Source organism: Erinaceus europaeus, chromosome 22 (genome assembly GCF_950295315.1).
Source record: "Erinaceus europaeus chromosome 22, mEriEur2.1, whole genome shotgun sequence".
Classification (NCBI taxonomy): domain Eukaryota; kingdom Metazoa; phylum Chordata; class Mammalia; order Eulipotyphla; family Erinaceidae; genus Erinaceus; species Erinaceus europaeus.
The window spans coordinates 16,146,446-16,172,538 of record NC_080183.1 but is presented as its reverse complement, the minus strand read 5'-3'; the positions used below and the strand labels follow the sequence as shown (position 1 = coordinate 16,172,538).

The window sequence follows — 26,093 nt, the reverse complement described above, 5'->3', positions numbered from 1 at the left end:
GCATAGGAGCACAGGTGCCCGCGTCTCGGAGTGCTCTGGCTCCAAAACTGTCTCCTCCGTCACCGCGCTGCAGCTGTGGCTGAGCGCGCAGTGGGCGCATTGCTGGTGTCCCCTTCTCTGCACTTCATAATGTACTTCAGGAAAAGGGGTTGCTCAGGTGGTCCACAAGGTGGCGCAGTGGATAGGGCGCTGGATTCTTAAGCATGTGGCCTCAAGTTCAACCCCTGGCAGTACATGTACACATGTACCATGTACCGGAGTGATGTCTGGTTCTTTTGCCTCCAGGGTTATCTCTGGGGCTCGGTGCCAGCACTACAAATCCAGTGCTCCTGGAGGCTATTTTTCCCATTTTGATGCCCTTGTTGCCCTTGTTGTGGTTGTTACTGTTACTGTTGTTATAGCTGTTGTTGTTGTTGGACAGGACAGAGAGAAATGGAGAGAGGAGGGAAAGACAGAGGTGGAGAGAGAAAGACAGACACCTGCAGACCTGCTTCACTGCTTGTGAAGCGACTCCCCTGCAGGTAGGGAGCCGGGGGCTCAAACTGGGATCCTTATGCCGGTCCTTGCACTTTGTGCCATGTGCGTTTAACCCTCTGCGCCACCACCCAGCCTCCAGTGTCTGGTTCTTTCTCTCTCTCATGAATAAATAAAATGGAATCTTAAAAACAAAAAAAAGGAAGAGGGATTGGGGAGGGAAGATAGCATAGTGGTTATGCAAAGAAAAGAGACTCTCGTGCCTGAGGCTCCAAAGTTTCAGGTTTAATTCCCTGCACCACTGTAAGCCAGAGTTGAGCAGTGCTGTGGTTAAAAAAAAAAAGGATCTTCAGTAACAATTTATATAAGCAACTTGTACTCAGTATTTAAGGCATGGAAAAAGATCTTAATTAAGAAAAATTCTTGTGGGCCAGGCAGTGGTGCATCCAGTTAAACGCACATATTATCAAGCACAAGAACTGGGGTTCAAGCCCCTGTTTCCTACCTGCAGGGGGTCAAGTTCACAAGTGGTGAAGCAGGGCTACAGATGTCTGTCTTCTCTCCCTCACTCTATTTCCCCATCCTCTCTCAATTCCTCTCTGTCTTATCTAACAAACAAAAAAAGTGGCCACAGGGACCGGTGGATTCATAGTGCCAGTACCAAGCCCCAGCAGTAGCCCTGGTGGCAATTAAAAGAAATTCCTTATCTGGGCCAGGAGATAGCTCACTGGAGTCTGAGACCCCAGCCACTATAAAAGGTACTAGAACTAAAGCCAGATTTCAGAGCAAAGCTTTGTCTGCTGAGTGCTTCACCATAGATGAACATGGTCCAAGAGAACTTCTGTGATGGACTCACATGTTCATTGAACACTTGAAAGATGACTAGTATAGCGAATGACCAGGCTTTTTAATGTAACTAACTTAATTATAAACAATCAAATGGGGGTTAGTGGCTGCCATATTGAGTATTGCTGCTATAGATGAACAAAATGATTTTGAATCTCCCCTTCCCTACCCACATCCACACCCAGAGGGAATCTCTCTCTGGTCATGAAGAATTTTACTTTTTATCATGGCAAGTCTACTTATGAAAAGAACCTTGACCTTCTAAGACAAAATAGCTCAAAATCTTTCTCTATTTTTATAGCTATCCCACTACCGAGAGCACTTGAATATTCAGGACCCTGAGAAACGAAAAGAATTTCTTAAAAGCTGCATTGGGTAAGTATAGGGGAGAAAGAGTTTTAAGACAAAAATGTCTTTTTTTTTTTTTTTTTAAGATTTATGTATTAATGAGAGAGGAGAGAGAACCAGAGTATCACTCTAGCACACAAACTGTTGGGGATCACATTGAAACCTCATGCTTCAGCTACTGTGCCACTTTCCAGGCCAGGTGGGGACCAGGGGCTTGAAGCCAGGTCCCGGAGCATGGTAAAATGTGTGCTCTGCTCAGTATACCTGTAATTCTTAATGTCGTGCAGCCTCTTGCACACACAAAACAGAGTCAGAATGGTGCAGTAGATGGAACCATTTGCTCCTGTCTCTTAACCTCTTCTAAAAGTTGGCTGTTGTTCACCCTTAAACCTAGGACACAGTAATTTACTTTCAGGATTTTTTCTCATTTTTTAATATTTATTTATTGGATAGAGACAGCCAGAAATCAAGAGGGAAGGGGTGATAGAGAGGAAGAGAGACAGAGACACGTGCAACACTGCTCCACCACTTGCAGAGTTTTCCCCCTGTATGTGGGGACTGGGGGCTTGAACCCAAGTCCTTGCATGCTGTAACAGGTGCTCTCAACCAGGTGCAGCATCACCCCACCCCTAGTTTCAGGATTCTTCCTGGAGCGAGTGAGGCAGAAGGTGAGGTGGCACTCTGTAAAGATAGCTTTAGGCCAGGCGGTGGCGCACTTGGCTAAGCGCAGACACTAAAGGCTAACTTTGGAAACTGGAGCTTCAGTGAAATCTGCTTTCTATTCCTGGCCTCACCCGTGTGGCTCCTTGTCAAGTCATTGTTTTTGCCTCCACTTTTTCATAACTCCTATTTAAAAGCCTACTCCATTCCCTTCATTCCCTGCCTTTTTGAGGCTAATCTACAGGTAAACCGAGGATGGATACTTGAAGCACCGTGAGCCTCTTACAATGGTGCTTTCATTGAATTTGTCTCCTCTGAGTAGAGAAAGTAGTGACTCTGTGACCCTCTCCCAGTTTGCCATTTTCAGGAGAAGATTCTGCACACATTCAGGACCACTACACACTCCTGGAACGTCAGATTATTATTGAGGTGAGACTGTCTCTTTCTTGCTTCAGTGCCAGCACTCAACACCATTCAGTCTCTGTGAGGTTTCGGTGTCCTGCTCCAGTGTTCTCGCGATGGCTTCTCTCTGTCTTCCCCTGCGGCTGGGAGGAACCATTTATTTTTGCTCTCTGGATGATGCCTCTTTCCCTGCGCTTTTCCTCACCACCTGTTCACCTGTTTGCCTCTTCATCCAAGAATTCCTGCCTTAGCCTCACTTCTGGTCTTTCTCCAATCCAACTTGAGTCCAACATCATTACATGTTTTTTTAACTCCCCTGTGGTCACCGTAAGCAATTTATTTCCTTTTTTGCCTCAGTCCTGCATTAGGAAACACAGCTTCTGGAATATTAAAGGTCTCTCTCTTATTTTAACTCCAAGAACATTGTTCTGTTCTCTTTCCTCCCATTCACTCTTCCCACCACAGGCAAACGATCGACATCTCGAATCAGCAGGACAAACTGAGATCTTCCGGAAGCACCCCCGCAAAGCCTCCATCCTCAACATGCCACTCGTGACCACACTTTTCTATTCCTGCTTCTACCACTACACAGAGGCTGAGGTACTGGCTAAGTTTGAAAGAAAGACCCTGCACACTCCCACTGCACAAAAGAAACAGTCCTGTCAGGGTTGTGGTGAACTGTTAGCGGCAGGTGCGTGTAGCTCTCAGAATCCCATGTGCTCTCCTGCCTGAGCCATGAGCGGTAAGGGGGCCGCCCAGCTCACATGACTTCCGGTGGCTTGGCACATGGGACGTCACATTCCGTCTCACCAGAGCTGGTCCCATAGCTCTGTCCAAAGGGTCATGACTTCTGATGTCATGGCACAGTACGGAGAAAAGCAGGATACTAGGTAGCGTTGGACACTTAAGACATTTCCGAAGAGGGTTAAGTTTAATGACCACTAGATTAGCATAAGCACGGGAAACACTACCATGCTTTTAATCTGTCCCATTGAGAGGGGTGGGAGCGATAGACCAGTTAGACCCGCTGGAGCTTCTGTCTGGAAATAATTTCTGGGTAAGGTGACTAAAGTGTGGACTGTTAAAGTTGTGGAAAAGAAAACGGGAGACCAGGAGAGTCAGTAACTCTGGAATTCCTTCTCCACTTGTAGGGGACATTCAGCAGCCCCGTCAACCTGAAGAAGACATTTAAGGTAGGTATGAGATGGTCAGTCCCCTCCCCACCAGCTCTTTGGTTTCACTGCTCCCTGGCCTACTCTTCCAGTCAGAGTGTGGAGAGACAGCACAGCACTAGCGTTTTCTGGTGCCATGGCTCTAGCCTGGGCTGTGCATGTGACAGAACACCTGCCTTACCCGGTGGGCTCTCCCGCCCCGGCATTATTTTGATAAAAAGTACCTGCGGGTAACTGTATGGAGGAATGTTGCTTGTGACCCCACCAAGTATGTCCTTTGGTCCCAGGGAATTCTTATTTCTGCCTGTCTTCTCCAGAATTCTCAAGCAGCTCCCCATATCCACTGCGGCTTCCCTTGACTTTCTCTGCTCTCTGCTTCCTAGATCCCTGACAAACAGTATGTGCTGACAGCCCTGGCTGCCCGAGCCAAGCTCCGAGCCTGGCATGATGTGGATGCCCTCTTCACCACCAAGGTGGGTGCTGCCGACGCCTCGGCCTTGTCACCTCTGGCCCTGTGTCGTGGGAACCTCACATTTCTCGTTACTGGGCAATAGTTTCTCTCCGACTCATGTTCCAGAATTTCAACCTAAAGAAAAGCTAAATGACCAGTATAATACGCACTTACGGTAGTTCATTTCTTTTTCTTTCTTTTTTTTTTTTTTTAATTTTTTATTTAAGAAAGGATTAGTGAACAAAAGCATAAGGTAGGAGGGGTACAACTCCACACAATTCCCAACACCCAATCCCCATAACCCACCCCCTCCCATGGTAGCTTTCCCATTCTCCATCCCTCTGGGAGCATGGACCCAGGGTCGTTGTGGGTTGCAGAAGGTAGAAGGTCTGGCTTCTGTAATTGCTTCCCCGCTGAACATGGGCGTTGACTGGTTGGTCCATACCCCCAGTCTGCCTCTCTCTTTCCCTAGTAGGGTGTGACTCTGAGGAAGCTGAGCTCCAGGACACATTGGTGGGGTCTTCAGTCCAGGGAAGCCTGGCCAGCATCCTGGTGGTATCTGGAACCTGGTGATTGAAAAGAGAGTTAACATATGAAGCCAAACAATTTGTTGAGCAATCATGGATCCCAAGCTTGGAATAGTGGAGAGGAAGTGTTAGGGAGGTACTCACTGCAAACTCTAGTGTAGTCCTGCTTTCAGGTATATATTTTGCAGTAGTTTATGGATACGTGTGCACATAAGCTCTCTCTCACAGAAACTGGTGTATATCTAGGTTATGGGACTTTGTTGGAAAGTGAACCACCTGAGATGAAATTAGAGTGTACTATTAAAGGAAAGGTCTCACCCGAGTAATGAAGCTGAAGGGTTGTCATTCCACACGTGAAGTCTCTGGATACAGTCTGAGGTGAAGCATGTTGAGGTGGCAATCGTTGCTTTGGTTAGGTTGTGATCGGCGGATGCAATATTATTTGGTTTGGATTGGGAGATGCATACGGGAAAGTGGGCCCTATCCAAGGGTTCCAGGACTGGGGGAAGTAGGGGCTCTATAGTGAAGATGTGAGGTTCCTGCTGTCTTAGGGTTCAAAAAGACAATCAATAGTTAATATTATCATCACATTATTTGTTAATTGGGTTAACTTTGAAAAGTCCCTTTGTTATGGTTTGCTGGACAGTACCCGGTATCTTGTATATAGCTGTGCTATTGGAAGCTTCTAATCTACTTGGTCTAGGCTTTTGAGAGAGTCCGCATATCAAATACATAGCCTATATATTAAAAAGATTCAGTTTGTCTTTTGAGAAACTTTGAGACATACAATTGATTTCCCCCTCTCATATTAATTAGCTCCTGATTTATATGTCTACGTTTTGCTAGGAGTGTACATAAACACCATTCCCACCACCAAAGGACTGTGACCCATCCCTCCCGCCCACTCCCACCCCCCACTGGCCCAGGAAGCTACATGCCTACCCCTCACCACTGGGTTTTTACTTTGGTGCCCTAACGGTAGTTCATTTCTTACCCGTGCAATATCAGAACGTTTGTTAACATAGTGCAGTAAACTAGCTACTTGACTCCCATTGGGAAACAGTGAAAGCCGCTGTGCTTGCTTCTTTTAGGAAGCCTTTTGCTCCTCTTAAATACTTAAGCATCTAGCTCCTCAGAGTGTTTTTCCTCTCGAGAAATCTAATATTTGCTAATGAGGTATCGAAGGGAGCCTTTTGGAGCTGTTTTGTTTCTGTTTGCTGTTAGTCCAGCCAAGGACCTGGCATTGCATTTGTGGTCACTGACTTTCTGGTGTGGGGACTGAAGCCAGGCCCTCATCCAGGAGAGGGGTGCCTTCTGCCACTGAGCTGTGTTCCCAGTCCCTGGCTCACACTTTGAATGGCCTCTTTTTTCATTGTGAGTTTGAGAATTTCTCTTATTTGCCCCTTTGTTGGTTATTTAATTAGCTGTATCAGCTATCAAAACAATACAAGGCTGTCAAAAGCAAACACTGTGTTTTCTGTTTAAAGACACAAAGAATGATGGCGGGGGAGACAGCACAGTGGTTCTGCAAAGAGATTCTCATGCCTGAGGCTCCAAAATCCCAGGTTAAACCCCGCGCACCCCTGCCCATAGCCGGAGCTAAGCAGGGCTCTGGAAAAATAATAATAATAATAATAATTAATAATAATAATAATAATAAAATAGCTAAAACAAAGCAGGCCTAGGCAATGAACCTTTTGAGAGTAAATTGTAGACTCAGGATGACTCCTGTTGGTCTCTATCCAATAATAAATAAATAAAGTATTTAAAATAAATAAAAACTATTGAACAAAAACGTAGATCTTGTTTCACATCTCTGGCTTCTTTCTGCCCTGTAAAGTGTCTCAAGTTTAGATTCATTTCCAACCTCTCCCTTCCTTGGATTTTTCTGAAAATCTTCTCGCTCTGTCTCTACCACCCACCCCATCCATCCACCATGTTACTCTGGCCTGACTGTAAATGCAAGAAGCCTTGGCCGGAGTGCACTGCTGCGTGTGTCTGACCTCTGCTCTGCCCCACCTCCCTCTCAGAACTGGCTGGGCTACACCAAGAAGAGAGCACCCATCGGCTTCCACCGGGTCGTGGAGATTCTGCATAAGAACAGCGCCCCTGTGCAGGTACCGGCTCCCACAGACAGCTGGCTGCCGCCTCTGCCGGGAGACCTGACTGCTGTCTGCGCGAGACCCGTCCCGAGGCTGACCTCGGGTTCGGAAAGACTGAGGAGGGAGGGCTGTGGGGGCGAGCACAGTGCTTATGCAAAGAGGCTCACGTTTGAGGCTCCGGAGTTTAGTCCTCACCAACACCCTCAGCCAGAGCTGAGCTATACTCTGGCTATGAAAAGAAGAAGAAAAAACAAGAGAGAAAGAAAGGGGGAGGGGTTTGGGGAAGGCTGGAGAGGGGAGTTCTCTGTTAGCCTGTTCTCTGGAGGACCATCTGTGCCAGCCTGTATAGAGTGTTGCGGCGCTCATATACCCCAAGAGGAGGCTCACTGAGAAAGTGCCCTGGGGGACAGTGGGCAGAGCACTGGAGCAGGTGCACAGCAGCCTGCCGCTGGCACGAGCACGGGGCTGTCAGATAAGAAGGAATGTGCCTGCCTCCCTTCCTGCTGGGGAGCTTAGAACCTCCCTCGTCTCCCACCTCCCACCGTAGAAGCTATCCTGTGACCGTGATGGGAAGCACAGATGCTAGATGTCACAGGCAAACCCTTGGGTACTTACAGAGCTCTGCTTTATGAGGCCAAGGAAAATTAATCGAAGCGCCTCCTCCCACAGGTCCTGCAGGAGTACATCAATCTCGTGGAAGATGTGGACACAAAGTTGAACTTAGCTACCAAGTTCAAGTGTCATGATGTTGTTATCGATGTGAGTCCTCAAGCAGTTGACCCTGAGTTTGAGTTGCAGTGCAGAGTGGGGAATCTCTGGGTCCTCGATCCCGAGAAACTTCCATCAGCTTTGACTGAGAGGCAAGATGTCCTAACAATAGTTAGTTTAGAGAACAGCTATCTTGTATTGCTTTACCAATCTTTTTATTTTTATTTTATTTTTGGTCATCTCGGGCCTCATTGCTATTTTCAGATAGAGACAGAAAGAGAGCGAAAGATTCACAGCACCAAAGCTTCCTTCAATGTGATGGGGGCCAGGCTTGAACCTGGGTCATGCACATGGCAAAGCAGTGCACTGTCTAGGTGAGCTGCCCCCCCCCCCAGCCTTCTTACTAGTTTGTCTGCTTCTGTAAATTTGGTGCGTTAGAATTCGTAGACCTGAGTCAAACCACCGAAACTCTGCAGAGTCTTCTCCTGCACTAGAACTTGCAGTCCTCTGCAGCCTCCCCCTCTCCCCAGACCTCGGCTCAGAGTGGGCGAGAGAAAGGTAGAGGCCTCATGGAGGCCGCTGTTGGGGGCTGGTCTCATCTCTTTGTCTCGCAGACCTGCCGGGACCTGAAGGATAGACAGCAGCTACTGGCATACAGGAGCAAGGTGGACAAGGGGTCCGCCGAGGAGGAGAAGATCGACGCCGTTCTCAGCAACTCGGTGAGCAGCCCCAGCCCCCGCACCCCCCAGCAGCCGCGGGAGAGAACTGATCACAGATGGACATGAGAGGGCATCCCCGCAGCCTGGGCAGGATGCAGAGACAAGCAGCACTTCCTCCTAGACGTGGGGTCAGATAAGCGTGACTTGCGCACTCGCCACCTGAGCACTCTGGTCTGTGTCTCTCCTGGCAGGTGGCAGGAACTAGCTAATGGAAGCTGCAGGAGCAAGCGGTTAGATTCCAGATGTCTGGGCAGTGGGGACAGGCCTGACCTGCCTGTCTGAAATAAATGTGTAAGAAAGATTTCAGCCATAGGGGAGCGTGACTCATGTCTCTCAGTGTGACACTGCTGAGCTCTTAATATGCGGAGACCTACCCTGGGTCATCATCTAAAACAGCTGACTCTCCAGGGGATGGACACCGGCACCGTGTGGCTGACACAGCAGCACGATGCTCTGGCCTCTCTTTTTAATCAATGTATTATTCGACAGAGACAGAAATTTAGAAGAAGGGGTCATTGAGAGAGGAAGAGAGAGAGAGATACCTGTAGCCCTGCTTCACCACTCAGAAAGCTTTCCCCCTGTAGGTGGGGGCCAGGGGTTTGAACCCGGGTCCTTGTGCAATGTAATGTGTGCTCTCAACCAGGGGTGTCGCCACCTGGCCCCTGATCTCTCTCTATAGAGCTGCTTTGAGGGGGCTGGGAGGTGGCTCACTTGGTAGAGTACACACGTTGCTATGCATGAGGATCTGGGTTCAAGCCCTGAGCCACCACGTGGGAGCACCTGCAGGGGGAGCTTCACAACTGGTGGAGCCCTGCTCTCTCCCTCTCTCTCCCTCCCTCAATCTCCCTTTCTGTTTAGAGGAAAGGAGAAGATAGTCACCAGCAGCATGGAGTCATGCAGGCACTGAGCCCCTGTGATGCTACTGGTGGGAAAAAAAATGTGTAAATAGTATTGACATCAAAATATTTAAAGGGACTGGGAGGTGGATCCCAGTAATGTGCATCCCTTACCCGTGCGCAAGGCCCTGAGTGCTGTGGGCTTCACGCAGATGCTGCCTGAGAGCACCGGGATATAGAGCACATGGGAGTGGGCTGTGCTGTGGTCTCTCTCTCTCTCCCTCTCTCTCTCCCTCTCCCTCTCTCCCTCTCTCCCTCTCTCCCTCTCTCCCCCTCTCCCTCCCCCTCTTCCTCTCCCTCTCCCTCTCCCCCTCTCCTCTCCGGGACAGCACCAGCTGGAGGCCCACAGGAGTAGGATGTGCTGTGGTGTCTCCTCTTTCTAGCCCTTTCTCCTCTCCCTAAAATAAAGAATGGAAAAAAAAAGAGAGAGAGAGACTTGGCCAGGGGAAGCTGCTCAGTAGTGAAAGGCCCTGGGTTCATTCTCTAGTGTCACACCCAAGTGAATCTTGGTTGAGTCAGACTTGTGGGATACAGAATAAATGAATTCCTCCACATACTAGAAGAGAGATACAGACAGACAGAGAGACAGACTTCTGACTTGGGAGATAGCATAATGGTTCTGCATGCTTGAAGCTCCAAGGCCCCAGGTTCAATCCCCAGCACCACTATAAGCCAGAGCTGAGCAGTGCACTGGTATCTATTTCTCTGTCTAATTAAAATAATAATAATTTTTTTTTTCTTTAAAAAATCATTTATTTATTTATTTTAAAATAATTTTCCTCCCTGTCATCTCTGGGGCTTCACCACTCCAGGCTGACTTTTTTTTATTATTATTTATTTTCCCTTTTGTTGCCCTTGTTGTAGTTAGTGTTGTTGTTGACGTCGTCATTGGATAAGACAGAGAGAAATGGAGAGAAGAGGGGAAGACAGAGGGGGAGAGAAAGACAGACACCTGCAGACCTGCTTCACCATTTGTGTAGTGACTCCCCTGCAGGTGGGGAGCCAGGGGCTTGAACTGAGATCCTTACACCAGTCTTTGCACTTTGAGCCACATGCGCTTAACCCGCTGCGCTACAGCCCGATCCCCTAAAAGTAATTTTTTTTATTCCTCCTCCAGGGTTATTGCTGGGCTCGGTGCCTGCACCATGAATCCACCGCTCCTGGAGGCCATTTTTTTCCCCCCTTTTGTTGCCCTTGTTGTAGCTTCGTTGTGGCTATTATTATTGCCCTTGTTGACGCAATTCGTTGTTGGATAGGACAGAAAGAAATGGAGAGAAGAGGGGAAGACAGAGAGGGGGAGAGAAAGACAGACACCTGCAGACCTGCTTCACCGCCTGTGAAGCGACTCCCCTGCAGGTGGGGAGCCGGGGGCTCGAACCGGGATCCTTATGCCGGTCCCTGCGCTTTGCGCCACATGCGCTTAACCCACTGCGCCACCGCCCGACCCCCTAAAAGTAATTTTTTAAAAGTCTTTTTAAACAAAGTAAATAAGTTAAAACTCCTCCTCTTCCTGCTCCACTCTTTTTAAATTTTTTGTTTGTATTAATTTAATAAGAGAAATACAGAGAAAGGTAGAGAGAGACCAGAGCCTTGCGCATCTTTGGCTGGGGACTGAAGCTGGGACCTCAGAGCCTTAGGCATGGGAATCTCTTGTGGGATCACTGTGCTGTCTCCCAGCTCACCTCCATTCTTTATATGACCTAGCTATGTGTCTTTTTAATTTTTTAAAAGTTATTCCTTTATAATGATAGAGAGGAAGGACACAAACCAGAACGTCACCCTGGCACATGCAGTGCCAGGAACTGAGCTCAGTAGCTCATGTTCGGCAGGCCCGTGGCTGTACCCACTGCACTCCCCAGCCCACCAGGCTGCACCTGAGCCTGTGTTCCACCCCTCCTGCCTCTCAGGGACCAGCCAAACTGACCATCATTTTGTTCTTTCCACAGCAAATTCGATGGAAGAACTGAATGATGTTAGCCCCCGACACTAACGCATCATCGCACCCTTTCCTGCCGTGAGAGTGGGCAGAGGGCTCCTCCGGGAAGGCCCGGCATCTCCTCAGCCACGCCAGGCATCGCAGCCTGGCCTCTGTCCAAGGGCCAGGACTCACGAGAAAGAGTTTCTCCACCTGGTGCTCATGTGACGGTGGGAGGGATTTCTTAATGGGGCCTGTATTGGGCAAGATCTCTCCTGGCCTGACAGAAGTGACTGCTGCCAGAAACAGGTGTCTTGGACTAAGGCCGAGGGTCACAGCGCGGCTGCTCCCTTCCTTCTGAGCTGCGACCATGGACCCTGTGCTGGATGTTGGCATTTCTGCACTGAAGGAAGTCAGAACAGACAGCCATGGCTGTGTATCTGCCGGAGGCCTTGCAGAAGGGGCAGTGTGTCCAGGACACTGGGCGCGCCTCGAGTCTTCTGCATGCTGACAGGGGAGGCCTATACGCTGAGTTTTTCCTGCCAGCGTCCCTCTGCTGCCCCCATCTCCTCTGACCAAAAGCGTGTGGCTCCTCTGTCTGCACATTGAGGGCACACACACACACACACACACACACACACACACACACACACCCTTCCCTCCACTACGCGAACCCAGGACCCATCACCTTAGATGGAACTGGGACTCAGCAGTGCTGGAGAGCGGTCGCTTTCTGCACACACCTTGTTATTCCAGGAGCAGACTCCAGAGGGCCCACCCACTCACCCTGGCATTAGCCCCAGCCTTGCTTTTCACGGGGATGTCCTGTAACGAGAGGTCCCCACGCGTGTCGATATCACCTCCTTTCTCTGGGCCTGGTTTTCCAGTTCTGCCTTTACTCCCAATAAAGCTGTTTCTTCTCTCTCCCTGCTGGTGGCTGTGTGCAGAATCGTGAAAAATGGCTGTGTCTCAGGACTTCTGTGAACCTAGCTCAGAGATATGGTCTGCCCAGCTCTACAACTTACAAACTAGCCACATGTGCCGTGCCAGGCACGTCCCTGAAAGGGAATTCTGCCCATATCTAACAGGAAGGCAGGACAGGCTGAGCTCTGGAGAATCCTCTTCTGTGGCTGGAGGGGTGGAGTGGTGGGAAGGGGAGAAGGCGCTTGCTCGGACAGATTCCCACATAGGCTCTAAAAAAAGGGGCTCTTAGCGAGGCCATTTTGCCCCCAGGAAGCAGGTGTCAGCACCTACAGGTCCTTGTACCAGGACTGAATGACGCTGCGGGCCCCCAGCGGACAGAGGCGGCTTGCTGCTAAACGCCCTAGAATGCGCAGGTTCAACCCACAGCCGATGACTCTGCCCAGATCAGTGATGCTGGCACCTGCTTTAGGGGCATCAGATTCCACCTTTTGCTCCCACTTTGCAGAAACCTCATGCTTGGCTCCTATCTGTGAGTGCATTTGCATTTCCCTGATCATAAATGATGAACAGACTTGTCATGGTACCATTTCCCCCCCACTATTTTTTAAAATTTTATTGCAAAATTTAATATTGTCTCTAATTGAAGCTTCACAATGGAAATATGAATTTAGTTCATGACATTAAGATGAACACTGAGAATGCTAACAATTTATTTTAAAAAAATAGGTGCAGAGGAGATAGCATAGTGGTTCTGTAAAGAGACTCATGCCTGAGGCTCCAAAGTCTCAGATTCAATCCCCTGCACCTATGGTGATAAGCCAGAGTTGAGCATGCTCTGATAAAAACAAACAAAACCCACCTGGCTCCCTTTTAAAAGCCACGTTAACCTTTTTATTTAAAGGTAAATTATGAGTGCACTGGTGTTTCTTCATCTCTCTCAAAAATAAATATATTTTAAAAAGGTAAACTATTTTGTTGGTTTTCTTTTAAAGATTTTATTCATTTATTAATGAGAAAGGAGGAGAGAGAAAGAACTAGACATCACACTGGTACATGTACTGCCAGGATTTAACTCAGGACCTCATGCTTGACAGTCCAGTCCCCTATCCAGCGCACCACCTCCCGGACCACTTCTCCCTACTTTTTAATTGGCTTACTCAGTTTTCTGATGTTGAGTTGCATGAGTCTTGTTTTGCATACCTAAGGTATTGGATTCTTTTCAGCTGTATAGTGTGCAAATATCTTCACTCATCCAGTTTTTAAAAATCTATTCATTATTGTACAGAAACAGAAATTGGGGGGGAGGAGATCGGGAGAGACACCGACAGTGACAGAGACACCGATAGTCCTGCTTAACCGCTCATGAAGCTTTCCCCCAGCAGGTGAAGACCAGGGCCTTGAACCTGGGTCCTTGTGCACTGTAATGTGTGCATTCAACCAGGAATGCTACCACCTGGCTCCTCTTCTCCCATTCGGTAAGCTGCCTTTTCTTCTGCTAATATTTTCATTTGCTGTACAAAAGCATTGTAATTTGTTATAGTCCTATTTATTTTTGCTTTCATTTCCATTATGTTTTTGTTTTTCTTTCTCCTACTATTCTGTGCCTCCAGGGTTATCACTGGGGCTTGGTGCCAACACTACAAATCCACTGCTCCTGGAGGCCATTTTCTCCATTTTTTTACTGGATAGGACAGAGAGGAGGGGGAGACAGGGAGAGAGACATCTGTAGACCTGCTTCACCACTTGAGAGACCTCCCTGCAGGTGGGGAGCTGGGGGCTCAAACCGGGATCCTTGTGTGGGTCCTTACACTTTACTGGTGTGCCAGCGACCAGCCCCCCATCTTATTATTTCTTGAGCACAACAAGAAGGGGTTTGAAAAATTATTTAATAAAAGATGGCAGGATAGTTCATCTGGGGAGGTGCCTGGTTTGAAGCTAGACCAATACTCTGGGGGCAGCTCTGGGGTGCTGTAGTGTTGTTCTCTTTTAAAGATTTATTTGCGGGTGGGGGCAGATAGCATAATGATTATATAAAGAGACTTTCCTGCCTGAGGTTCCAAAGTCCCAGGTTCAAGCCCCCACACCACCATAAGCCAGAGCTGTGCAGTGCTCTGGATTTAAAAAAAAAAAAAAAAAAAAAGATTTACTAGGGGTCTGGGTGGTGACTTACCCAGTTAAGTGGACATAGTACTATGTACAAGGGCCTGGGCAAGGAACTGGGTTTGAGTCCTCACTCCCCATCTGCAAGGAGATATTTCACAAGTGGTGAAGCAGGTCTGCTGGTGTCTCTCCCCTACTCTCTCCCCTCCCCTCAACTTCTCTCTGTCCTGTCAAATAAAATAGAAAGACCAAAAAAAAAGAAAGAAAAAAAAAAACAGGTCACTGGGAGCAGTGGATTCATAGTGCAGACACCGATCCCCAGTAATAACCCTGGAGACAACTAAAAATGAAATAAAAGATTCATTTATTTATGTGAGAGAACCAGAGCATCACTCTGGCACATACGATGCCAAGGATTAAAGTCAGGACCTCATGTTCTTAACTTCAATGCTTTGGCCACTGTGCCACCTCTCTTCTCTTTTTTTCCCCTAAAGGTTTTTATTTATTTGAAGGATAGGAGAGAAAAAGAACCAGACATCACTCTGGTACATGTGCTGCTGGGGATTGAACTCAGGACTTCAGGCTTGTGAATCCAAGGCTTTATCCACTGAGCCACCTCCTGGACCACCCTCTATGTATCTATATGTCAAAAGAAGTCAGGGAGGTCCCAGGCAAACGCTAGAAGAAGAAGGGAGGTCCCAGTGACAGAAAATTGAAGGAAGGAAAGAAAGAAAGGACAAGACTTCCTAACAGTATTACAGTCCATATGCTATTCAGTCTGCAAAAGGTAACCCAGAATTCTAGAACTTTCTGCTGGAAAGAGAAGTGTCCCACATTGCCTTTGTACGAAGTGCTGAAGGGAATTCATGTTCTCACTTTGCAGGCTGGGCAAAGTGGGTGGGCAGGGCCCTTTAAGAGTCAGGCTGAAAGTGCCCTGGGAGCTAGGACATCACAATGCAGAAAATCAGGCCCATTATCTCCATTTGGTTGGTGAGAGATATCAGTAAGTGGGTCTGTTCATCTCTGGCTTAGCTGTTTTTTTTTTTTCCCTTTTGTTGCCCTTTTTATCGTTGTAGTTATTGTTGTTGTTACTGATATCATAATTGTTGGATAGGACAGAGAGAAATGGAGAGAGGAGGGGAAGACAGAGAGGGGGAGAGAAAGACAAATACCTGCAGACCTGCTTCACTGCTTGTGAAGTGACTGCCCTGCAGGTGGGGAGCTGGGGGCTCAGACCAAGGTCCTAACGCCGGTTCTTGCGCTTTGCGCCACGTGTGCTTAACCTGCTGCGCCACCGCCCGACTCCCTCTGGCTTAGTTTTATAAGCTCTTAGCACGAGATAGGACTGTGGTGTTGAATTGGGCTTTTTCCTACCTTGTGGGGCAGGGAGAGTTGAGTGAAAAGGTGTTTGTCTGACACATGGTCCGTGTTCTGCCCTCTTTCTAAAAGCTTGGAGAGGATGGAAGGGAGGTGCTGGCCTGCGGGTTGGCGTGAACTCCACTGCTGACAGATACCTGCACACCCCATGTGAAGGATCATGGCTAAAGACCTTTGCTCAAGTGTTTCTTGACTCTGATCCTTGGTCTGCCCTTCCTTCCCTCCTCCCTCCCTTTCCTTTTTCCTCTGTTTTTTTTTTTTCCTTTTCTTTCCCAGAGGGTCAGCTCTGGCTTATGCTAGTGGCTAGTGGTGGGGATTGAACCTGGAACCTTTGGTACCTCAGGCATGAGAGTCTTTTTGAATAATTACTGTCTCCCCAGCGGTTCCAAGTATTCCTAGTGCATGCTCAGCTAGTGTTTGGAAGTCTCCAGGATGCAGACCCTGGAGGACAGAGGAGCTGAGGCCTCCATCACGAGGCCCAAGACCTGGACCCTTCCCTTCCTGTCAGCTCCCTCTCCCTCTGGGGTAGGGGGCCAGGCTGACCCTCCCATCCTTGCAGGAAATGGTGACTTAGCGATGGACTTGCTCGAGGGCCTCAGGTCCTTTCAGTTTGAGTCTGAGACTGAAGATGAGAACTACCCGTGGCTCTACTTGAAAGGCCGCTGCCGCGGCCTGATGATCGAGGGCTGTGCCCATGCCGTCTTCTTCTGCAAGCTCATCCAGAACCTGAGGTGAGCGCCGTCTGTCTCCACAGTCAGGCTGCTCAGGAAGGGGCCGCGGAGGAGAGTCTACAACCTTGAGGTGTTTATTCTCCCCACTGTGTTCATAACACTGATCAGCTGATTTTGTTGTCACCAGGGCTTCACCACTGCGGGCTGACTTTTTCAGATAGAAAAGAGTTTGAGTGCTCCCCTCACTGCAGGGGGAAAACTGGGGGAGTGGTGAAGCAGGGCTGCCGTGACTAGTGACTCTCTTTCTCCCTCTCTATCTCCCCCGCCCCTCTCGATTTCTGACTGTGTCTATCTAATAAAGATAATTAAAAACATGTTTTAAAGAAAAGAGAGACAGGGGTGGGGAGATGTCCCGTCCTGCGGGACCTTCAACGTGGGTTAACCTAGGAGAGGGAGTGAGGACAAGGAAAGAAGGGAGAGGGAAGGGGACAAGACGCGCAGAGAAATGAGACAAGTCAAGATTCTGATCAAGTCTGTTTATTAGCACCAAAGATGCTGCTTTTAAGGCCAGGGCAAGGGGGGGAGTTAGCAGCTGGGGGCTGTTGATTGAAGTGGTGTGTTGTCATGGTGATCAGCTGTTATCTGGAAGGTCCTGGGTGATTCATGGGGAGGTGGAATTGGGAGACAGGAACTTATCTGTGAACAAAGACTCTAAGGTGTAATGAAGCAGGAACTTCACTTTTAAGCAAGGCTTCTGTGAACAAAGACGCTGTGGTCATGCCAGTAGCAACCTGGAGGGCACATGTGGCTCCCCACAGGGAGACAGCACAGCAAAAGACTTCCCTTGCCTGAGGCTCACTATCCAGGTTAGCTATTTTGCCGCTCACAATAACCTGAATTCATCTCACAGCTTATAGACATCTATGGCGTTTTTTTTTCTCTTCCTTTTTCTTGACTTTTTTTTTTTTAATAAAAAAATTTTTTTGGCCTCCAGGATTATCGCTGGGGCTTGGAGCCTGCACTATGAATCCACTGCTCCTGGAGGCTATCTTTCCCATTTTGTTGCCCTTGTTGCGCTTATTGTAGTTGTTATTGTTGTCATAGCTGTTGTTGTTGGATAGGACAGAGAGAAATTGAGAGAGGAGGGGAAGACAGAGAGGAGGAGAGAAAGACAGACATCTGCAGGCCTCCTTCACCGCTTGTGAATTGACTTCTCCCTGCAGTTGGGGATTCGGGCTTAAACCAGGATCCTTATGCCAGTTCCTTGTGCTTTGCACCATATGCGCTTAACCCACTGTGCTACTGCCCGACTGATGCCCATATGAAGTTTTTAAATTTTTTAATTAAAAAAATATTTATTTATTCATTTTCCCTTTGTTTCTGCCCTTGTTTTATTGTTGTAGTTATTATTATTGTTATTGATGTCATTGTTGTTGGGTAGGTCAGAGAGAAATGGAGAGAGTGGTTTTGCAGTGGTGCAGGCCCCAGCATTAACCCTGGAGGCTACATATACATATATATTCACAAGACAGATACATAGAGAAAGACACACAGCTCTGGCTAACGTTAATGCTGGGGGTTAAACCTGGTTTCTCAGAGCCTCAAACAGGAGAGAGTCTTTTGCAAAACCACTGTGTTGTCTTCCCAGCTCCCTCCAAAGAAACACTTTTAATGTTTTAAACAAGTTTTAGGCGTGGTCCAGGAGGTGGCGTAGTGGGTGTAGCATTGGATTCCCAACCATGAGGTCCTGAGTTCAGTCCCTGGCAGCACATGCACTAGAGTGATGTCTGGCTCCCTCTCTCTCTCTCTCTCTCTCTCTCTCTCTCTCTCTCTCCTCCTATCTTTCTCATGAATAAATAAATAAGTTCTTTAAAAAATAAAATAAAAAACGAGTTTTGGTCCCTAGAGGGTATGCCACTGCCAGGCAGGACTGTGTGCTCACTCATGCCCACGGGTCCACTCTCCAGAGAGCAGGTCAGGGAGCAAGAATCTCCCAAGTACACCTGGGCCGCGTCGAGTGAAGAACAGCCTGAAGACAAGGACTTGAAGCTGGGCATCATCGGAGGCGGGCACCTGGGGAAGCAGCTGGCCCTCACGCTGCTACAGCTCGTGCCCGTCGCCGCAGAGAACTTGCGCATATCCACCCGGAGGCCCGAGACCCTGGGTGAGCGGAGGGTCTGGTGGGCCCTGCAGAGACGGGAGCTCAGGCGGGGTGGCTTGGAGAGGGTCCCTGCTCGAAGGGTAAGGTTCTCAGGATACTCCATCTCAGGACAACTACAGAGATGGCCCTTCAGTGAATTCCTTAAGGGACCGCAGTGGTGGCACACGTTCCCATGCACGTGGACCCAGGTTCAAGCCCCCAGTCCCCACCTGCAGAGGAAACTTCACAGTGGGTGGAGCAGGGCTGCAAGGGTCTCTCTGCCTTACACTCTCCCTCTTAGCTCTTCCTCACTCAATTTCTCTCTGTGTTTATCAAATAAAAGTAATTCATTTTGAAGACTTTGAAGAATAATAAATAATATCACTTCCTGGCTTTTTTTTAAATCACACCAATTTTTTTTTTTTTTTTTTGTCTCCAGGGTTATCGCCGGGGGCTCAGTGCCTGCACTATGAATCCACTGCTCCTGTGGCCATTTTTTCCTTTTTTTTTTTTTATAGAACAGAGAGAAATTGAGAGGGGCAGGGAAGAAGATAGAGATGGGGGGAGAAAGATAGACATCTGCAGACCTGCTTCACCGCTTGTGAAGTGACCCCCCTGTAGGTGGGGAGCCAGAGGCCTCAGACTGGGATCTTTGAGTGGGTCCTTGCATTTTGTACTATGTGTGCTTAACCTGGTGTGCCACTGCCCAGCCCCCTCAATCCTTTTTTTTTTCTTTATTGGGGGATTAATAGTTTACAGTTGACAGTCAAATATAATAGTTTGTATGTGCCTAACATTTCCACATGACAATACAACCCCCACTAGGTCCTCCTCTGCCATCATGTTCCAGGACCTGAACCTCCCCCTACCACAGAGTCTTTTTTTTTTTTTTTTAAAAAAAAAAGTTTTATTATCTTTATTTATTGGATAGAGACAGCCAGAATTCAAGAGGAAGAGGGAAATGAGGAGAGAGACAGACACCTGCAGTCCTGCTTCGCTTGTGCAGCTTTCCCCCTGAAGGTGGGGACAGGGGGCTTGAACCTGGGCGCTTGCACATTGCAACATGTGACAATAAAAACAAAGCTTGATTTATTTGTAAATCAGTGGGGAAGCCAGGAGAGAAACAGCATGATTCTGGCACATGTGATTGAAAGGCTCGAACTCGGGCCCTCCTGCTTGAGGATCCAGCACTTTGGGCGCTGTGCCACCTCCCAGGCCACTCAGAGGCCTGTCTCCTTCACCCCTTAGAGGCGTTTCAGAAGCTGGGAATCCACTGCTTTTACCGCAACACCGCCCTGGTGCAGTGGGCTGACGTGATCTTCCTCTGCTGCCTGCCCTCCCAGCTGCCGAACATCTGTGTGGAGATCCAGACCTTGCTGGCCAAGGAGTGCATCGTGTACAGCTTCGTGGCTGCCGTCCCCATCTCCAGGTAAAGTGGCAGGCTGACAGACCCTCTGGGAAGTCGCCTCAGCCTCCTCCTCTCTGCCTCCCGCTTCCCACCTCTGCCCCGGCCCCTTCCTCTCTGAGCTGGCTGTGTGAAGGAGCCCCTTCCTCTCCGGCCTGTCTGTCTGATGATCTTCCCGACGCCCCCACGAAGAGCACTGGTGGTGAGTCCTTTCTCAGACGCAGGAGCGTCAGACTGCCCCATGACCACTGGCCACCCCCCTCAGGCGTTAATGAGAAGGGAACCACCACCCAGTGTAGGAAGATGACAGTGTGTAACAAATATTTCTGAAAAAATTTTTTTAATTGCCACCAGGGTTATCATGGGCTCAGAGCAGGCACCACAAATCCATAGGCCCTACTGCTTCTGGCAGCCATTTCCTCCCCCCCCTCCCCCTTCCCCTCCCCCTCCTCCTCCCCCTCCTCCTCTCCCTCTTTCTCTCCCTCTTTCTCTCCCTCTGTTATTGGATAGGACAGAAACTGAGAGGTATGAGGGGAGATAAAGAGGGAGAGACCTGCAGACCAGCTTCGCCGCCTGTGAAGAGTACCCCTACAAGTGGGAAGTGAGGGCTTAAACCCAGGTCCTTGAGCATGGTAACATGTGCCCTCAACTGGGTGCACCACTGCATAAACCCCTCTGAAATATTTGAAAAATATATTTCATTTGCTTAATTCAATGAGAGAGATACAAAAAGACACAGAGAAAGACCAGAGCCCTGCTCAACTCTGGCTGATGGTGGTGCTGGGGCTCAAACCTGGGACCTCAAAGTGTCTTTGCAGAACCGTTCTGCTATCTCCCCCCACCCTGGATTGATTTATTTATTGCACAGGACAAAGAAAAATTAAGAGGGGAAGGGGAGATGGAGAGGGAGAAAGAGAGATACTTTTAGCACTACTTCATAGTGAACTTCCCCCACTGCAGGTGAGGAGGGAGGTTGAGTCAGGATCCTTTTGCACAATGACGTGTCCACTCCCCACTCGTTTGTTTTTAGACAGAGAGGCGGAGGGAGAGAGAGGGGAAACACCACAGCACCTCAGTGCAGAGGGGACTGGGCTTGAACTTGGGTCACTCATGTGGCAAAGCAAAACACTAGCCAAGTGAGCTATTTTGCCAGCCCTCTGCTCTTTCTCTTTAAAATTTTGCTATTATCTTTATTTGTTGAATAGAGACAGCCAGAAATTGAGAGGGAAGCGGGTATTAGAGAGGGAGAGAGACAGAGAATCACCTGCAACACTGTTTCACCACTGGTAAAGCTTTCTCTCTGCAGGTGAGGCGGGGTGGGGGGGTCGAACCCGGGTCCTTGCTCACTGTCACATGTGCACTCAACCAGGTGCACCACTACCCGGTCTCTCTCTCTCTCTCTCTCTCTCCTTTTTAATGTTCAATTTTATTTTTCTTATATTAGAACAGAGAGAAAGGGGGAGACAGAGAGAAAGAGAGACACCTGCAGACCTGCTTCACCTCTTCTGAAGCTTCCTCCCTGCAGGTGGGGACCGGGGTCTTGAACTCGGGTCCTTGTGCGTGGTAATGGGTGCACTCTACCAGGTGTACCACCATCCAGCTCCCTTGCTCTTGTCTCTTTTATTATGGGGGTGTCAAGGATGGAATCCATGACATCACGCAGGCAAGGCCCATGCTCGGCCACTGAGCCAGCGCCCTTAGTGCTGAGCTCAGTGTTGGGCACAGGATGGCCCTGGGGAACTGTCTGCTGACTGGCTGAAAGCAGCGCCCAGAGTGGGGGCTGGATCGGTGGTGGACTGTCCCAGTCCTGACTCGCCGCCCCTCCTGCCCCGTGGCCTTTCCGCCAGGTTGAAGATCCTTCTGAACCACACCAACATCCTGCGGCCTCAGTACCGTTGCACCAAGGAATTCGAAGACTTGTGGGGGGCCAATGAGGACATCGTCACTTCTCTCCGCAACCCTGGCATCATCCAGGCCACCTGCCCCTACAACCCCGCTGGTAGTGGCGTGGGAGATAGGGGCACTCTGGAAACTGGCTGGACTCAGCCCAAGACTTGGTCGTTGCTGGGGCTCCCAGCAGCCTTTTTTTCCCCTTTTTTTTTTCTTTTATTTGATAGGACAGAGAGAAATTGAAGGTGCAGAGGAGAGAGAGAGAGGGGCAGAGACACACCTGCAACCTTGCTTCACTGATTGTGAAATGTCCCCCCTGCAGGTGGGAACTGGGGACTTGAACCCAACTCCTTGTGCTTGGTAACATGTGCACTCCATCAGGTCCACTGATGCTGTCTTATTAACCGTGTGTGCGTGTGAGTCTTGTGGTGGGTCTGGGTGGGGGTAAGGCCAAGCTATATATATATTCTTGACTATTAATTTATTTAGGTAGAGACAGAAGGAATCAAGAGGGTGGGAGAGAGGGACAGAGAGAGAGAGAGAGCCCTGCAACCCTGCTTCTCCTTGTGGGAAACTTTCCCCTTGCAGGTGGTGACTGTGGGCTTGAGCCCGAATGCTTGTGCACTGTGACGTACATTCAACCAGGAGAACCACCGCCTGGCCCCGACATTTTATTTACTTTATTGTCACCAGGGTTATTGCTGGAATATGGTGCCTACACAATGAATCTACCAGTGGCCGTTTTTTCATTTTCCTTTCTTTTTTTCCTTTCCTTTTATTTCTTTTTTAAAAAAAATATTTATTTATTCCCTTTTGTTGCCCTTGTTTTATTGCTGTAGTTATTATTGTTGTTATTGATATCACTGTTGTTGGATAGGACAGAGAGAAATGGAGAGAGGAGGGGAAGACAGAGAGGGAGACAGACCCCTGCAGAGCCACTTCAGCGCCTGTTCCTGACGCCGGTCCCTGCGCTTTGTGCCGCCTGCAGAGCCGCTTCAGCGCCTGTTCCCTACGCCGGTCCCTGCGCTTTGTGCCGCCTGAGCTTGATCCGCTGCCCTACTCCTTTTATTTCTTTTTTCTTTTCTTTTTTATAATCCAGAGAGAAACTGAGAGAGGAGGGGGAGGTTGAGAAGGAGAGAAAGACACCTGTAGACCTGCTTTACCACTCTCCCTCTCTCTCTCTCTCTTCCTCCCCTCTTGATTTCTCTGTGCTGTCAAATCAAAGGAAAAAATGGACTAAACCCAGGTCCTTGCCCAGGGTAACGAACAGTATGTTCTGCTATAGTTAGTGGTATACACCGCTGCCACTCTCCCCCCTCTTTTTGTTCACTTAGTTCTGACTTGTGGGGGACTGAAGCTGAGACTTTGGAGCCTCAGGCATGAAAGTCTTTCTGCCTCATGTGCTACTCTCTCCCTCCCCTTCTTGACTATTCAGGTCCTTTACAGGCCTCTTCCCCAAACTGGTCTTTGCTAGGTACAAAGCGACCTTTATCAGGGAAGATGGGGACGTGATTACTCAGACCCTCTCAGGATTAATTAGAAACCACTGGGGGCCGGGCGGTAGTGCAGCAGGTTAAGTGCACATGGCGTGAAGCACAAGGATCGGCTTAAGGATCACGGTTCGAACCCCTGGCTCCCTACCTGTACGGGGGTTGCTTGACAAGTAGTGAAACAGGTCTGCAGGTGTCTGTCTTTCTCTCCCCCCTCTGTCTTCTCTTCCTCTCTTGTTTTCTCTCTGTCCTATCCAACAACAACGACAGCAATAACAATAATAAACAACAAGGGCAATAAAAAAGGGGAAAATGGCACCAAGCCCCAGCGATAACCTTGTAGGAAAAAACAAACCAACCACCAATGGGGGGAAGGGAGGAGGGCAGGCGGGGCTGGGTGGTGGCACACCCAGTAGAGCGCACACAGTGCCATGCTCATGTCTGAGCTCGTGATTCCCAACTGCAAGGCAGAGAAAGAAGCTTTACAAGTGGCGAAGCAGTGCTGCATGTGTCTCCCTCTCTCTGAAATCAGTAAATCAGTGAATACAGTCCTGACCGGGAGAGCCTATTCAAGCAGGAAGCAGTATCTGGGGCAAAAGTAGCCTTTCCCTCTCTCTAACCTAGAATATTCTCCAGTCCTCTCTCCTTATGGACAAAGGGCTTCCCACGGTGCCCTGTCTGCCCTCCTGTGGCAGGGCCAACGCAGGCTGGGTGAGAGGCTAACATCCCTTTGCCCGGGCGGCGGAGAAGGCCAGCTCGCTTTGTCTTGCTCACTGCACTTTGCCTTGGCCCTGCAGGTGGGATAACCCTCAGCAGTAAGTGGCTGGAAGGCATCGTCTACGCAGTCCTGAACATCTGCACTAGCAGGGGCATGCCCACCTCCCACGCGCTGCTGCTTGTAAACAAAGTCTTCCTCACTTCGCACTTTGCAGACTGCGGGAAAGACAGACAGGCTTGCCCGAAACTTCAGCTACTGTATTTTGTCAACAAGATCTATGCCAGGAACGTATCTCCACGAAGGTAAGGTCTCAAACAGCTCTGCCTTCTGACAGGTGCTGCCCTTGTTACCACTAGCGTCCATGCCGCATGTTCACTAGATGGTTTGTTTGTTTTTTGTTTCTGCATTATTTGGCCAGGAGATGGTACACCTGGTGGAGCACACACTTTACCATGTGTGAGGAACTGGGTTCACGCTTCCTGCCACCATATGGAAGCTTCATGAGTGGGTTTTTGTTTGTTTGTTTTTTGCCACCAAAGTTATCTCTGGGCTTCTGATTGTAAACTACACCTGCCTCCTTTTTGGTGGCATACTTCCCCTTATACCCCCTCTTTCCCCCCCTTCCCACTCTTCCCCCTCTCCTCCCTTTTCCCCCTTGAATTATGTCATTGGGAATTTAATAGGAATTGTACTGAATTTATAGATTGCTTTTGGCAGAATTGCCATCTTAATGATATTTATTCTTCCAGTCCGTGCACAGGGGTTGTTCTTCCATTTCTTTGTGTCATCTTCTATTTCTTTAAGAGTGTCACAGTTTTCCTTAAAAAGGTCCTTTAATCCTCTGTTAGATTTATTCCTAGACATTTAATCTTTTTGGACTCAATTATAAATGAAATGGTTTCCTTGAATTTCATTTCCTCTGGCCCATCTTTTGCACAGAGAAATGACACAGATTGTGGGTACTGATTTTGTGTCCTGCTACATTACTGAAATTATTGATGATACCCAGTAGTTTCTTGGCAAAGTTTCTGGGATCCTCTAGGTTTTTCAACATATCATGGTATGTTAAAATACCTATAATGATAGTTTAACTTCATCCTTTCCAATTTAGATTCCTTTGATATCTCTTTCTTGCCTGATTATGATGGCGAGTACTTCTAGGACTATGTTGAATAGAGTGTCTCTCTCTAAAAGGTGGAGGGAGGGACCATGGGATGGCCCAGTAAACAGGAGTCTACGTAGGGCATCTAGTCTTAGTGTGTGGGGACTGGAATGCACAGCCCAAGCATGAGGTCCTGAGTTCAATCCCCTGCAGCACGTGTACCAGAGTGATATCTACTTCTTTTTTTTTTATTCTCTCTCTCTCTCTCTCTTCCTATCTTCCTCATGAATAAATAAAATCTTTATTAAAAAATCAGATGCTTTGAACAGATATACAGCAGGAGCATTTTTCTCTTCGTTTTTCTCTTCATAGGCCTTTCCCCTGGTTCGAGCTGACCACCATTCAACACAAGGAAAATCCCTTCACGCAGTGTCTGTCCGGCAGCACTGCTCTCCAGGAACACCTGACCTGGAGATACTGTGACTTACTGGGCATCCCCCTGACCAGAGAGCATCTCCCAGAATGCTCCCCTGGCTCTTAGTCCTAGTAGGAGACTCAACCCTGGGAGTCAGTAGCTCTGCCTTCCTCTCCAATGCAGAGCTCCGCCCTGACTGTGCCCCATCCACTCAGTGAGTGAGTCACATGGCCACACTAGGTATAAGGAAGCTGACACTTCTATTGCTGGATCTTTAAACTATAAACTGGAATAAGCAGTCCGTTACACTGCTGTCTTTGAGCATGTCTGGCTCCATAACCTGACAGTTAAATAAGTGACTTCCTCGGGGAAGCCTCCCACTGCCCTCGACCCCCTTCTGAGTGTGACCCTCAGTTGTGATGTCACTGTCAGATGGTTGGCTGCTGCTGTCCCTTTGCTCTTGTAGTTTGAGGCTGACAGGTGACATCATGCTTCTTCCACCATTTTGGATACAAAGGTCAAGTGTACTGTAAATAACCTTCACTGGAGTACGACTCATTCAGTACTTATTATCTTTATTTATTTATTTATTGCACAGAGACAGCAGACATTGAGAAGGGAAAGGTAGAGAGGGAGAGGAA

The 26,093-nt window shown here is 48.7% G+C and overlaps 2 protein-coding genes across 3 annotated transcripts in view; both read left to right on the top strand.

Annotated features, from left to right (window-relative positions):
- Window positions 1-12,146, top strand: part of VIPAS39 (VPS33B interacting protein, apical-basolateral polarity regulator, spe-39 homolog) — a 34,862-nt gene extending 22,716 nt beyond the window's left edge. The window contains exons 12-20 of the mRNA XM_007531185.3: window positions 1,622-1,695; window positions 2,682-2,757; window positions 3,196-3,330; window positions 3,882-3,923; window positions 4,286-4,375; window positions 6,911-6,997; window positions 7,652-7,741; window positions 8,305-8,409; window positions 11,252-12,146. Of these exons, the coding sequence (XP_007531247.1) occupies window positions 1,622-1,695; window positions 2,682-2,757; window positions 3,196-3,330; window positions 3,882-3,923; window positions 4,286-4,375; window positions 6,911-6,997; window positions 7,652-7,741; window positions 8,305-8,409; window positions 11,252-11,272 (720 nt within the window). The 3' untranslated portion in view covers window positions 11,273-12,146. The remainder of the gene's footprint in view (window positions 1-1,621; window positions 1,696-2,681; window positions 2,758-3,195; window positions 3,331-3,881; window positions 3,924-4,285; window positions 4,376-6,910; window positions 6,998-7,651; window positions 7,742-8,304; window positions 8,410-11,251) is intronic.
- A 148-nt stretch (window positions 12,147-12,294) lies between these two features.
- On the top strand, window positions 12,295-25,758 carry NOXRED1 (NADP dependent oxidoreductase domain containing 1). Of its 2 annotated transcripts, XM_060181340.1 has the most exons (7): window positions 12,295-13,619; window positions 16,181-16,352; window positions 18,260-18,456; window positions 19,681-19,861; window positions 21,685-21,836; window positions 24,015-24,237; window positions 25,410-25,758. In XM_060181340.1, the coding sequence occupies exons 1-7, from the start codon at window positions 13,568-13,570 to the stop codon at window positions 25,576-25,578; spliced, it is 1,146 nt and encodes a 381-aa protein (XP_060037323.1). In that variant the 5' UTR covers window positions 12,295-13,567; the 3' UTR covers window positions 25,579-25,758. The 2 variants fall into 2 exon arrangements, with proteins under 2 accessions (XP_060037323.1, XP_060037322.1); XM_060181339.1 differs by lacking the exon at window positions 12,295-13,619 and having other exon boundaries at window positions 15,502-16,352.
- The last annotated feature ends 335 nt before the right edge of the window (window positions 25,759-26,093 follow it).